The sequence below is a fragment of the Delphinapterus leucas genome, chromosome 7 (assembly GCF_059928025.1).
Source record: "Delphinapterus leucas isolate spDelLeu-1000000601 "Yukka" chromosome 7, BTC_Dleu_Yukka2, whole genome shotgun sequence".
Taxonomy (NCBI): Eukaryota; Metazoa; Chordata; class Mammalia; order Artiodactyla; family Monodontidae; genus Delphinapterus; species Delphinapterus leucas.
In genome coordinates, this window is record NC_143135.1 from 80501169 (window position 1) to 80514979 (window position 13811).

At 38.5% G+C, this 13811-nt stretch overlaps 1 protein-coding gene across 2 annotated transcripts in view; it reads right to left on the bottom strand.

The window, feature by feature from the left end:
- PDGFD (platelet derived growth factor D) overlaps positions 1-12363 on the bottom strand; it is a 235895-nt gene extending 223532 nt beyond the window's left edge. Inside the window, exon 1 of one of the 2 annotated variants that reach the window (XM_022560524.3) lies at positions 11948-12363. In XM_022560524.3, coding sequence (XP_022416232.1) covers positions 11948-12071 — 124 coding nt within the window. In that variant the 5' untranslated portion in view covers positions 12072-12363. The remainder of the gene's footprint in view (positions 1-11947) is intronic. The other variant, XM_022560522.3, reaches the window with a different exon arrangement.
- Positions 12364-13811: the final 1448 nt, after the last annotated feature.

The following is a 13811-nucleotide window of genomic DNA, read 5'->3' on the forward strand; positions in this document are numbered from 1 at the left end:
AAACTCTGTGGCATAAACAAATGAATAAACTATGAGCCAACAAATGCATAAATGACATATTTAGGTTAAGGGAAAATTTTAAGATTCAATGAAAATATGATGAAATAGGATCACTGTCCTTTTCATCATGTCAGGACTTAATCTTATCTGAAAAATAGGTAAGATTTGGAACCAGAATTTCCTAAATATTCTGATATGGAATTAGGGCAGAAGTAAGGCTTGTCTTACTAGAGAATTCTCAAAGGCAGAGATCAAAATGCACCATTAAAATGTTGATACAGCTTTATAGGCCAATGAAATTTTACAGTTAGAAAGCTGCTCAACAAATAGGCAGTTCAACCATTCATCTTTCACATCAAAGACCCTTTATTAGTTTACTGTGAGTGCTGTAACAAATTGCCACAAGTTTACTGGCTTAAAACAACACACACTTATTCTCTTAGAATCCTGGAGGCCACAAGTGTGAAATCAGTTCAAAGAGCCAAAATCAAGGTGTTGGCAGGGTCCTGCTCCTTCCGGATGCTCGAGTGGAGAATCTGTTCCTTGCATCTTCCAGCGTCTGGTGGCTGCTAGCATTCCTTGGCTTGTGGTCGTAGCAGCACTCAAATCTCCGTTTCTGTGGTCACATTGCCCTCTCTTCTGCCTGTGTCAAATCTCCATAAGGGCATTTGTGATTGCATCAGGACCCATTGAGATAATTCAGGATAATCTCACCTTTTCAAGATCCTAAGCTAAATCACATCTGCAGAGTCTTTGCCATAGAACATAGCAGTTAGGTACCAGAATTAGGACATGAGGGTCATTATTCAGCCTCATACAGACCCCAATACATAGTTTTCCAATCTGCCCTAAAGCATTCACTAAAAATGGTCATTTTTGTATACCACTTTGAAATTTTTATTAAAGCTGGATGAACACAACCAAATTTTTTTAATGTGGAATTATGTGGCTATTGCACACCCATAACTGATTATTGCTCTGCATCTAGGTAGAGAGCTGCAGGTTTCATGTTCCTACACTTTTACATGCTCACCACTCTGCCCTGTGTCTCCTTAGATCTCAGAAACTGCAACGTTCAGAGAAGATGACTTCTCACTTCTGATAACATAATTATGCTTTTGTCCCTCAAAGTAACTTATTTTTGATAAACCCATTCACCTGAAAAGTAATGAGGAGCCTCCAGGGACTTACTGCAAGTCTAGAGTGGCCAACTAGCTGGCCATGCACTCAAAGGAAATTTGTCAACCAGTGGCTGTGCACATGCAACTGTTGTTCAGAAAATGATTTTCAACTAATCAATGTTTCTAAGTTGGACTTTCAGGAATTTTATACATGCAAACTAGATGAGTAAAGGGTACAAAGCAGTAAAATAGTCATGTATTTTCAACATATTTTAATTATACTTAAAATTTATTGAGGTCATATGGACTATAATAGTTATATATTAATGACAGATTACCATGATTTGTAGTTTATTCTTTTCAATGTATTTGGAAAATATAAAATTTCCCTAGCTGAACTGACATGCCCAACCAAGAGAGGGAGTAAAAAAAATAATAATAATATGCACAAAGCTGTCTTTTTTCTGCTGCCATCCAGTGGTCAAATAATCATAGTGCATATCACATGTTAAAAATTTAAGTCTTCCTGGGTAGGTAAGTGAGCCCCTATATTTGTTTTTATGGTTCAGAAATATTTAGCCTAAAATCTAAAACCAAGAACGTATGACTCCCAGTTCTACAATTAAAAGTTACTTTTCTGCTCAAATCTTAATTGATATAATAGTAATAACCAATAAAGAATTTGTCTTTCAATCCTCAAATAGTACTGTGCTCAACAACAGTTTAATCAATATCATTTTTTTCTGAACTAAATATTAGGATAGATGATTTAAGGTTAAAATTTGCTCAACAGGACAGAGTATTTAAAAAAAAACAACAACAAAGTAACATGATAGCGGCACACAGATGGCCCTGTCTTGCCCTTTGTTTATTCCCATGAATACTTTATCTCATCAACTGAAGTATAAGCTTTAACAGAGTAGAGAGTGTGCCCTAGGTTTAACTGTTTCTGCCTCAGTGCTTCATCCAGAGATCTGCATTTAGTCAGTACTCAATAAATATTTTTTGAACAAATGAGTAGTGTTTATGTTTATTGCAGTTGGGTCTGGTGAAAAGTAGTAAACTAAAGAATTGAATGAAAATAATATAAAGCCACAGTGGCTCTTCCTGGGGTATTTAAATAATCTCTGCATATGCTGTACTTAAACTAAATTCCAAATAGCTCTCACACCATCTCTCTCTCTCTCTCTTTTTTTTCAAATTAGCAACTATCTAAAAATCTTTTAATTCCATGTTTAGCAACTTCATCTATGGACTTTTTGTTTTCATAGGAAATGTATACTTTTTTTATTCCATTCAATAGCAACTCTCTTATTTAATCCTCAGTAAAATAGCATGAACATGTTCTCTCTCTGTAGATAAATCTTTAAACAGAATGGAGATGCATTACTCTTTCCTTAGCTTTCCATAGTCAATCATCCTGACTGAACCTTAAGACTTGTTTCATGATCCTTAATTTATTTCTTCTTCTTTCTTTTGAACTTTATTAAGTAGTGGGAACTTCACATAAAAGTACTCAAATACTAATTCTGGAAAGGAAAGGTATACCAAAAAGGATTGATTCTAGTCAGAGTATGTGTGAGGGTTTTTTTTTTGGGGGGGGGGTTGCGTGGGGGAGAAACAGTTGAAAATTCTCCACATTTCATTGGTATTAGTCCACAATTAACCCCAAAGTGTCATGCTTATGCCTAAGGGAGCAGTCTAAAAGTATATGTGATCTTGAAATTTTCAACAAAGTCATTTGGAAAGGACCAATTCTTCACACCAAGCCACTGTCTATAATGGCTATGAAAGCACTTTGTCATAAGAACTCTAGGAATATCAGCTATTAGTATTATACACCCACAATCATGAATACCACTTTTTTTTTTTTACTTTTTAATTTTTTATGCAATTTTTGAAGGTTACTGTCCATTTACAGTTATTACAAAATATTGGCTATATTCCCCATCTTGTGCATACATCCTTCAGCCTATCTTACACCCAATAGTTTGTACCTCCCACTCCCCCACCCTTATATTGCCTCTCCCTCTTTCCCTGGTAACCATTAGTTTGTTCTCTATCTCTGTAAATCTGCTTCTTTTTTGTTATATTCACTAGTTTGTTGTATTTTTTAGATTCCACATATAAGTGGTATCACACAGTATTTATCTTTCTCTGTCTGACTTAATTTCACTTAGCATAATGCCCTCCCAGTCCATCCATGTTGCTGCAAATGGCAAATTTTCATTCTTTCTTATGGCTGAGTAGTATTCCACTGTACACATACACCACATCTTCTTTATCCATTTATGTGTTGATAGACACTTAGGTTGTTGCCATATCTTTGCAATTGTAAATAATGCTGCTATGAACAATGGGGTGCATGTATCTTTTTGAATTAGTGTTGGTGTTTTTTTCAGATATAAACCCAGGAGTGGAATTGCTGAGTCATATGGTAGTTCTATTTTTAGTTTTTGAGCATCCTCCATACTGTTTTCCCACAGTGGCTGCACCAATTTACATTCCCACCAACAGTGTACAAGGGTTCCCTTTTCTCCACATCCTTTTTTTTTTAAACATCCTTATTGGCGTATAATTGCTTTACAATGGTGTGTTAGTTTCTGCTTTATAACGAAGTGAATCAGCTATATGTATACATATATCCTCATATCTCCTCCCTCTTGCGTCTCCCTCCCACCATCCCTATCCCACCCCTCTAGGTGGTCAAATAGCACCGAGCTGATCTCCCTGTGCTATGTGGCTGCTCCCCACTAGCTATCTATTTTACATTCGGTAGTGTATATGTGTCCATGCCACTCTCTCACTTCAACCACTTACTTTAAAAACATGATAGTACATAGTTGATTACTTCATGTTCACTCTGCATGCATTTCATGCAAATGAGTGCTTCTCTATTACCTCCCTCCTCTAGATTTCATCCACATGGATATTGTACAAGCTCCTAAAGCTTAAAGTATCCACAAATTAATTTTCTACCTTCATGACTTTCCCTCATCTGTTCTTCCTCTTCTAATCCTTATCCTGTTCAATAATACAAACAGCCATCCAGACAATTAACAGAAACCTTACAGTCACCCTAGCTTCAGAGTTTAAACGTCCTTGCTCCCATTCATTTACAATATGATAGGGCTCATGTGGCCCAAATATCAGTCATAAACTGATCTTCTGACACTGTCAATCACTGTCTTCTGACAGTGATTGGTTGATTTACCGACTCTTCAAACCTTATTGAGGAGAAGTCCTACGTGCCAGGCAATGAAACAGATAATGAGGTGCACAGCTTCATTAAATATAACAAGTATGCTCACATCAGCAGATGGCAGATTTGTAAATAAATAAGTACCATGGAAAAATTGGGAAAACAAAGGAGTAGCCAATTCTACCTAGAGAGGATTGGGAGTCAGAAAAGGCTACATAGGGTGGTGCAATTCCTGTCTAAAATGTGATACCTGGTCAGCACATTCACTCAATAGTTCATTCAAAAACAATTATGATGTGTCTGGAAGAAAAACAACAAAAGGTTTAATACTGCTAAGGAATTCACCATTGGATGAATAACCCAATATTTAAAAAAACTGATAATTTCACTCTGAGGCCTACTGAATTGGAGCATTTCCTTTAAGTGCCAGTGGGATCACCCATTGCAGACCTCAAGAAGTGAAATATAAAGACAGATCAAAAGCTCAATAAACAGCAGAATCAGTAAAAATAGATTTACACATCATTCACATATAAGTAGCAATTGACACTTTGGAAAAAACTAAGATCCTCTTGAGACTAACAGTGAGGAAAAGTGAGGAGATAAGGTTAAGGCCAGAGCCTTAAGGGCAGACAGGAAGATGAAGACTCAGCCAAGGAGACAAAAAAAATAAATAAGTAAAAGAACACTCAATGATATAAGGGAAAATTTCTATGTGGTTATTCAATGTCATATTTCTATAGTATAAGTATTCTGTTTTTTAAATATTATAAGTTTATATAATGTATATGTACATATCTACCTCCAAAATGCTTCAATTGTAGAGCTTGATAGGTTATAATATGACAATATTTTTTAACTTTAAACGTTTCTTTTTATATTAACAAGATCCCAATTATATTCTAAGATTTTCCCCACTACTTTCACTATTTATAATGGTTACAGGGACAGAACAAAACATAAGATACACTTTTTAAGCCTTTTCTAATCTTGTTTCTCCAAAGAACCTAAAATAAGTACTGTGTTAATTCTGGCTTTATTTCTATCACCATTTCAAACTTACATTTAGGAATAGTTAAGGAAAAGGAGGGGTAGTGTCAAACCAAAGGAAAAGATCATTTCAAGAATGATCACAAAGGAGGCTACAGATCACAGTGACCTCACCCAGAGTGGTAGGGATGACTTCAAACTGCAATGGGTAAGGGAAACAAGAAGTAGAGACAGTAAGGCATGGTGAGACTGAAGAAGTTTATACTGTGCTAAAATGAAGAAAAACATTAAAACAACTTATATATGTTGTGGGAGAATGCAAAGACACTTAAACATATGTGTGGGCTAACAGGATGGAGACAATAAGAAGTGAAGTTTAAATACAGGAGAGTATTAAAGTCTGTGGGTTTAGGACATGGGTTTGAAGGAGTCAGAAAGAGGCAGAATCCTGCACAGGAGAGAGACCAAGAGCACAACACCCTCATGCATGACTGAACAGATTCTAATTTATAAGAGCACTGCTGCCTCCCTGATCCCAACATAGTATTAACACTAATACCAGTTTTACACTGTTGTTGTTGTTTAGCAACTACATCATTTGTTGAAGCATAAGCTGTGTTCAACTAAACCAGTTAGAAGATAAAGATATAGACATATCTCTATCTATCTACCTATCTATCTATCTATCATTCTATCTCTCTATCTAGTATAGCATAAACTGAAATTAATTCAAGTTATTCCATTCTGTAATTATGCAGTTGTTTTTATTTTCTAACCAAAGAGCTAGATTTTGCATTTATCCCTGCTGAATTTCATTTTGATAGGATCAGCCCATCATTTCAACCTAAGAGTATGTAGATTCTCTAATTCAGCAGTCAGCAAACTACAGCCTGCAGGCCCACTGTCTGTTTATGTAAATAAAGTTTTATTGCAACACAGCCACACACATTCATTTATGGAATTCCTATGGCTGCTCTCATGATATAATCGCAGAGTTGAATAGTTGCAACAGAGACCTCATGACTTTAGGAAAGCCTAAAATATTTACTATCTGGCCCTTTATAGAAAAAATCAGCCAAACTCTATCTAATTCAACCTGTTAACTATTTTTTCCAGATAAAATATGCAAGTAAATGTGTTTTCTGTGTCTTCATTCAAGTTATTCAGAATCCTGAACCCAATAGGGTCTAATCCAAAATGCAGATAAAAATTCCTGTTCACCTCCCTCTTGGCTAACACAAATCTATTAGTTATCACTAAAAGAATGATAATAACAGTCCATTATTATCCAGACTATAATTGTTCTTTTCCATAAGGTTGTCATAGTAAGCACTGTCAATTTTCTGGTTGAAATCCATATATACATAAGCTAATACCAGTTTATGATCCTGGTAAACCTATTAAACATACAATCTAAACTTTCCTTTATGACTCAAGAACATCCTCTAAAATCATCAATTTTACTGGACTGTAATATAGTACTTCCCCAGTGACATACAGAAAGAGATTATAGTCCATTTGGGCTGCTATAACAAACTTCTACAGATTGAGTGGCTTAAAACTACAGATATGTATTTCTTATAGTCTGAGAGGCTGGGAAGTCCAGCAGATTCCATGTTTTTCTGCTGTCTCCTCATGTGGTGGAAGAGGTGAGGATATCTCTGGGGTCTCTTTTATGAGGGCGCTAATCTCACTCATGAGGGCCCTGCTCTCATGATTCTAATCAACTTCCAAGGGCTCCACTTCCTAAGATCATCACACTGGGGGTTGGGATTTCGACATATAAATTTTGGGGGGACACAAATAAATATTCAGTCCATTGCAAGCTGGAACTATTCTCACCTGTTTCAATAAGAAGCCTAAGCCTGAAAAAAAGTAAGAGGAAGCAGGAAAACTACTAGCTGTCACTTCTCAATGCTAATAGTGTGAATATATCGAACCAGTACTGTTCTCTATTCTAACACCATGCTCTTGCTGTGCTGTGGACAGGGAAACCACATATGCAAGTGAGGTAGAGCTACATGGAAAGTAAAGGAAAAGGGTATATAAGTGTCTACCACAGGAACTTTATGACCTCATTTATACACGTTGCAACACTGATTTGGTCTTTAAGTGGATCTGTTGCACATATATTAGTTCATTTGGTTGCGTTTTACATAGTTGAAGCTGTTGAATAGTGAAATTCTGTAAAAGTAGGCTCTTGCTATATAGCTTATTAAATGTTTCTGCAAAATGCAGAGCTTAGCAGCAGCTTCTCACATTGGATCTGAAATGACTTGTTCAAAACTAACACAGCATATTCAACCCATTCTCAGAGCCCACACTCAAGAACTGTCACTGAGCTCCCTCAGTCCAAAGAAGGCATGCTAGATTTCAAATTTCAAAAATCAAGAGTCCTAACATACAAGGTTTCAAATCACGTTTGGCTCATATTTATAGACAAAGCACTGCACCCAAAACTGTCCGTCTTTATAAACACTCTACAAAAAGTGCTCAAGTAAAAAACCCCAAACTTGGGACAAGATCACTCTTCATAATGAAGGACAGCTCATGTGCTATGACCTCCCTGTCTGCACACGGCACAAATCACAAAGAACACAGTATTAATCTATAAAAATTAAAGCTAATAAATGAATGTCAGCATATCAGGGTGAAGAGCAAAGATATATTACTATATTTATCATCAATGCTTGTAAGAAACAAGGCACGCTTCATGCTTATTCTGAAAAAAAATTCTTGGAAGAAAATATTTCTTCCTGTCTGTGCACTTTTGCACTTTAGTGTCTCACGGGCTTATTCCTTTATTTAGGACTTACATTTGGTCCTAAAATACTATATGGGGAGTCAGAACATTTTTGCTGCAGCATTTTTCTTGTATCCTTTCCTTTTGCTACTGTATATCATCCCCCCGTAGCTTTTTGCTGAAACTGTCCTTCACGTAAAAGTTATATAAAAATGTCCCTTTTAAAATTGCATAAATTCTGAAATGTAAAAGTTTGAAATAACTTAAAATGTTGCCAAACACTAACCAGGTTACCTTTGTGATTTACAAAGGTAAATCATTTGCCACCAACACCTGTACTTTCTGAGATCAAAAAAGGGTCAAGAAAATGAAGAGTGCATCTGTAATCTTAACTCCATAAGCAGGAAGTTCTATCTAGTTAGATTTAAAAATAAGTAAGCAATACTGTCAGTTAATTGCTACCTTCACACTTCTTGATTCACACTCTGAGAAACACCAGTTGTGTCCAGTTATTATAACAAAAGCACCAACTGCACAGGTACTAAAATAAAAATATGTAGATGCTATTGCTAAAGGAAGATTTTCTCTGTGCTAAGAGTTGGATCAGGAATGGGTTTCAAAAGTAAATCAGTTTGAGAAAGAATAACAAATATGATATAAGGAAGCATAAATACTCAAGCACTGCAAACTGTTATATTTTAATTCTTCTTAGCTATAGAACCTATTAGTTTCCTCCTGGAGACAGGGACCAAATTCAACCACCCTCTTCCTTGGGTCACCTTTTGTCATTCTGCAAGTGCTGGCAAGGGCTCTACAGACATTCCTTTTAGAACAAGAACATAATGTGATGAAGATTTCTGAAAGGCCAGGAGACTGCAACAGAGCAGCCTCCTACACTGGGTAGAAGGAGACTATCATTTACCAACCTTCACACTTTATCTCCAATTCATTTCTTAAATACTTCAGTTACCTGGAGCTATTAGGTATTGGGAGACCAAAAAACAAGATTCTGTATCAGGCTGGATAGGATCCAACATACCTCATGCCAAGAACAGGGGATGCCTGTCATCATTCTTCCTTTCTTAACCCCAACATTAGGTAGCAGCTAACAGGGTCAGCAGAGACAAAACGATGGCCCTCAAGTGTAAAGACAGTTCCATCATTAGATAACGGTTTTGAAACCCCTAGTAAGGGCCATATCTAATCTTTTGTTAGATTTCCTACGATTTGTAATCTGAGGTCCAGGTCTTCTAAGGACCCTAAATTAATGTTTGGAAACTTTTATCTTCTATCTTCCCCTTATTGTATTCTCTGTTTATGTCCTCCACAAACTTATACCCTGTCTTAATCGAATCAAGAGTATTGTCCCCTTTATTGAGCCATTAAGGAACTTTGAGAGAGCAAGTTTAAAATGTCTGGAATCAGAACAAGGGTTTAATTTAATAAGTTATTACTTTCTCTCATCAGCTCAATTGTTGCCATTAAAATTTCCCAGTGGATGTCTAAACTTTTTCAAAGACCCTTTATTCTTACTCTCTCACCAAAACTCTACAACAGTGTTTCTCAACCTTTTCTTCATATCGTCACTCCCCTGGTTAAGAAGGCTTTTTAGACATTCTTTTTTTTTTTCTAATCACATCTGCTCCCTATGAATTGCTAATACTACAAATGTACTATATATCTGTTTATATGTACTGACCCTTTGGAGGACCACAAACCATTGTAATTTCTAAGACTTTTTTTCACCTCCTAAGATCTAACTGCTTTCCTTTGGGGCAATATTACCTTTTTTTTGAGAATGTCTCTCTATAACAAGAATAAGCTGCCTTTTGAAAATTCCCCCAACTAAAAGTTCATTATGAGTGTTAATTATTTTTACTCTGTATACAACAATTTTCTTTTAATCCAACTACCTTTCCCCCTTTCCTAGCCTTATTTATAAATGAGATTGACACTGAGTTAAGTACTGAGCAATCTGAATTAATCAAAGTGTGTGTGTGTATGTGTGCTGTAATTGCAAAACAGCTCTCTCTAAAATATGAAGAAATAAATCCAGGGTAGTTTTCAAATTTTAATAAAATAAAGTATTAGCACTTCTCGTATAGACTAGATAGATGTACGGAGTTTTAACAGCAAAAAGTAAAATGAGATTATTCTTTTCCAAAAAACAGAGATATGAGCTGCGTGACTTGGTTTTAGTCAGAATCTTGGGTTAATGGGCAATGGTTACATATTTTTCATTTTCTGTCCTTGATTTCTTGTAACTCATACTTGGGAAGCTAAGGATTACAAAATTATGGCTATGAAGTCATGCAAATTATAAATGGCATTTTACTCTATGTAGCTGAAAGAGCACATTAAGTGCAAACATTAACACCTCTAAAAACTCAATGAGTAGAAGATTGTCTCTGGTGGAAACATTAATGAGTGAAACAAAGCTATAAAAGTTTAGTCTTGAGCCTAAATCTTTTTTTTAATTAATAAGAAAATTTTGTGCTTACACTAAGATGAAGTGTTATCAAAAATGCACTGCTAGCATATTTTACACAAAATATTGTGATAAGGTAATTCTATAAATACAGGGTGACCTTCTGCCTGGAGGTTACTCTGTGGCTTCCCTGTACCCCCTCCGCTTCAGATGACTTTAGCACACTGAAATACACAGCATACTTGCCATCAGAAAATATAATAAGGTTTTTGTTTGTTTGTTTCAAAGCACAGAAGCTTTTCAGTGATGTCCAAATTAAGGACATACCAAGAGAGAAACTGATAAGAAAATAAGAAGGCTAATATGAATTTACCAGAGGTCAAATGTTGCCAGCTCCAAGAGTGAAGTCATTAAGAATAGCTTGGTGATCTCCTTAGGAGATCTGTTAGAACTTTAAGCAAGCAGAAGGAAAGAAAGATATTTTTGATGAAGGGAAAAAAAAACAAACACAAAAACCTATGGGTCAGTTCAGGTAGATGGTGGAAACAGCTGCAAATTATTGGCAACATCAGCTGTACTTGAGAATTCAGGAATAAATCAACTTCAGACCTTGGTGGAGGCCCAGAAAGTAAATAAACGCAATTAAAATCGCTGGGATCCAATGACCCAGGTGTCCTCCATAGTAAAGGAAAACAAACAAGTTTGCTTGGGACTTTGCTTAAGAGAGCTGCTTAAAGATCTTTACTTCTTGCAAACAGTTGGAAAGAATTCTATGCAAGACAACTAATAGCAGAAGCCAGGTCCCCCGGGATACAGATAAAACTCCAAAAGGCATTTTCTCCCAGACTCTGAGTTTCTGAGCCACGCTGAAGTCCACTGGAAAAAATCACTCTGGGGATGAAAAGGGCAACATACTGCACACCGCAGTATGCACACCACAGTCTCCTCAACATAAATAATACATAAATAAGTTCTCTGTTCCAGCTATCATTTCCTCTGAAATGAATCATTCCCTCTCCCCACACTTAAGAAAAATAAAAATAAATCACCCAGAGAAAGACACTCTTGAGTCCCTCCACAAATGCCCCAGCTATCCGTATTTCCAGTCCAAAAGGTGGAGAGCCTGACCGTGGTGCGGCACAGCCTGCAACTTTCTTCAACTCTGGGATCCTAGCATCAGTTGATTGTTTGACACCAAAATGACTTCTCTAGGATCAGGGAGATGAGCCACCTGACCTATCTGATCCCCTCAAGCACAGGTCCCACACTCCTCTGTCCATTCCGGTAGAAGGGGCTCTCTCGGGACTGGAGACAGGACCCGACCCCTCTTCCCCCTACCCCCCACCCGCCCATACACACAACCAAGGTTCATATGAAAGACTGAAAAGGGGTGTGGGACAACAATGATGACAACAAAAAACGTGATTACTTAATTAAAAAAAAATAAAAGCTGAGTCTCTTACCATCTCGCCTGAGGTTGGCGTTGCGCAAAGCTTTGATGGATGCGCTCTGCGGAGTTGCAGAAGTGTCCCGGTAGCTGCAAAAGTTTGAGCAGACTAGCGTGTAGACAAGGATGAGCCGGTGCATTGGGATCAGCGACCTAGGGACAGCGTCGCTCCAAGAAAAAGCCGGGACAGGCTCCCAGGACCACGCCGCGCTCTGGCCCCCACGCTCGCCCTGCGCTAGCCCGGGCCGCCCCGCCGTGCTAGTCGCCGAGCTCTCCCCAAACTTCCTGCATGCTGAACTTTCTGCGCGCGGGTGGTGGCCGCACTTCCTTGTGGTGCTGAGAGTTGATAAATGGTGACGGGACAAACAACAGGTTGACGTTTGTTCGCCCCTTCCGGTGGCCGGCAGCTGCAACACAGGCTGCAGGGGGTGGGTGGCGCGGCGTCCCGGGCGGGCGAGCAGAGAAGCCGCGTCCTCGGCCCCAGCGGCGGCGGCAGCCCCTGAGCTGCGCGCACTCGGGCTCCCAGCCGCGGCGCGCGCACAAGACTGCCCGGGTCCAGCCGAAGGTCGCTCTGCCACTGAGCGCGCCCAGTGTGACCGTGAGACGCAACTCTTCCCACCACTCTGGGCTTAACCCTAGACGTTAGACCAGAGGGACAGCGGGGGACAAGGAACTAGGTGGCCGGGAGGAAGTGGAAGAGGGTAGAATCCACAAACTTCTCCAGAGGTGATGGGCTCCTCCACCCATAAGACATGGCTCCTGCTTGGGTGATGGTGGGGTTTGGGGAGGAGGGCTGGAGTTGGAAGTTTGTCGTTTACAATAATCAAGATCAGATTCTACTCAGTCAAGATTTTACTAAGTGAAAAAGTGGAAAAGCTCAATAGTAAATGAGCTTGTTTCTGAGCTTCCTTTGAGCTCCAGTAGGTGTGACCTTGGCCAAGTCAAGGTTAATTTCTCAGGGAGAAACACAGCCTGTCCTTCCTATCTCACAGGGCCCTAGGTAAGAGGGACGCGTGTGACCAAGTGTACAGTAAATCCTCAAGGGTGTTGGTATATGTCCCACCCCCACCCCCTGAAAAGTAGAAGGGTCTAGAAGTTGGGTGGGGTTGAGCCAGGACAGACAGGAAAGGTGAAGAAGCTGAGGGGGAATTGTGTTGTATTCATGTTCCACAAAAAGAGGCAGGGAACATCCAGGACTTTGGGCCTCCCTACTCTGAGTATCTGGAAGCTCGGAGGTCCAGAGGAACTGCCTCTGGATTCCAAGAACTTCTAGACATGCCTCTATCTCCTAGGGGTAGGGGACTATATATGGAACAGGAGCAAATCAAGACTCTGCTGCTCACTAGCTTTGTCACCTTAAGTCATTTGACCTTTTGAGCCTCAGTTTCTTTACTTAAAAAAGGTGAGTAGTCATTCTTTAGTTTGTATCGTTGTGGTGAGAATTATATGAAATAACTTTAGTATTTTGCTTTGTTTGTACCTGAATCCAACTCCAGATTTACATAATTTCTCAGCTGCTCAAGGAAGAGACATTTTCCAGTCTCTTTCAGGCCTTTCAGCTCCTGAAAGTCTGGGGTATGAGAATATCTCTATATATGATATATAGAGAAAGCTGGAAGCCCTGAGAAGCCTAGGAAATTCAGGAAAATTTAGACTTGAGATTACACCATCCAAGGCTGACTAATACATGTGTTCTTTCTACATATTCAAAAATTAATGTGGTTTACCTCTTGGCATTTTTGTCTAAAACAGTGTTACAAACTGCGTGTTTGTGCATTGTGAAATAAATTACAAGACCAGCATTATTTTTTTAAATTGACTTTATTTTTTTAGAGCAGTTTTAGGTTCACTGCAAAATTGAGATGAAGGTCCAGAGATTT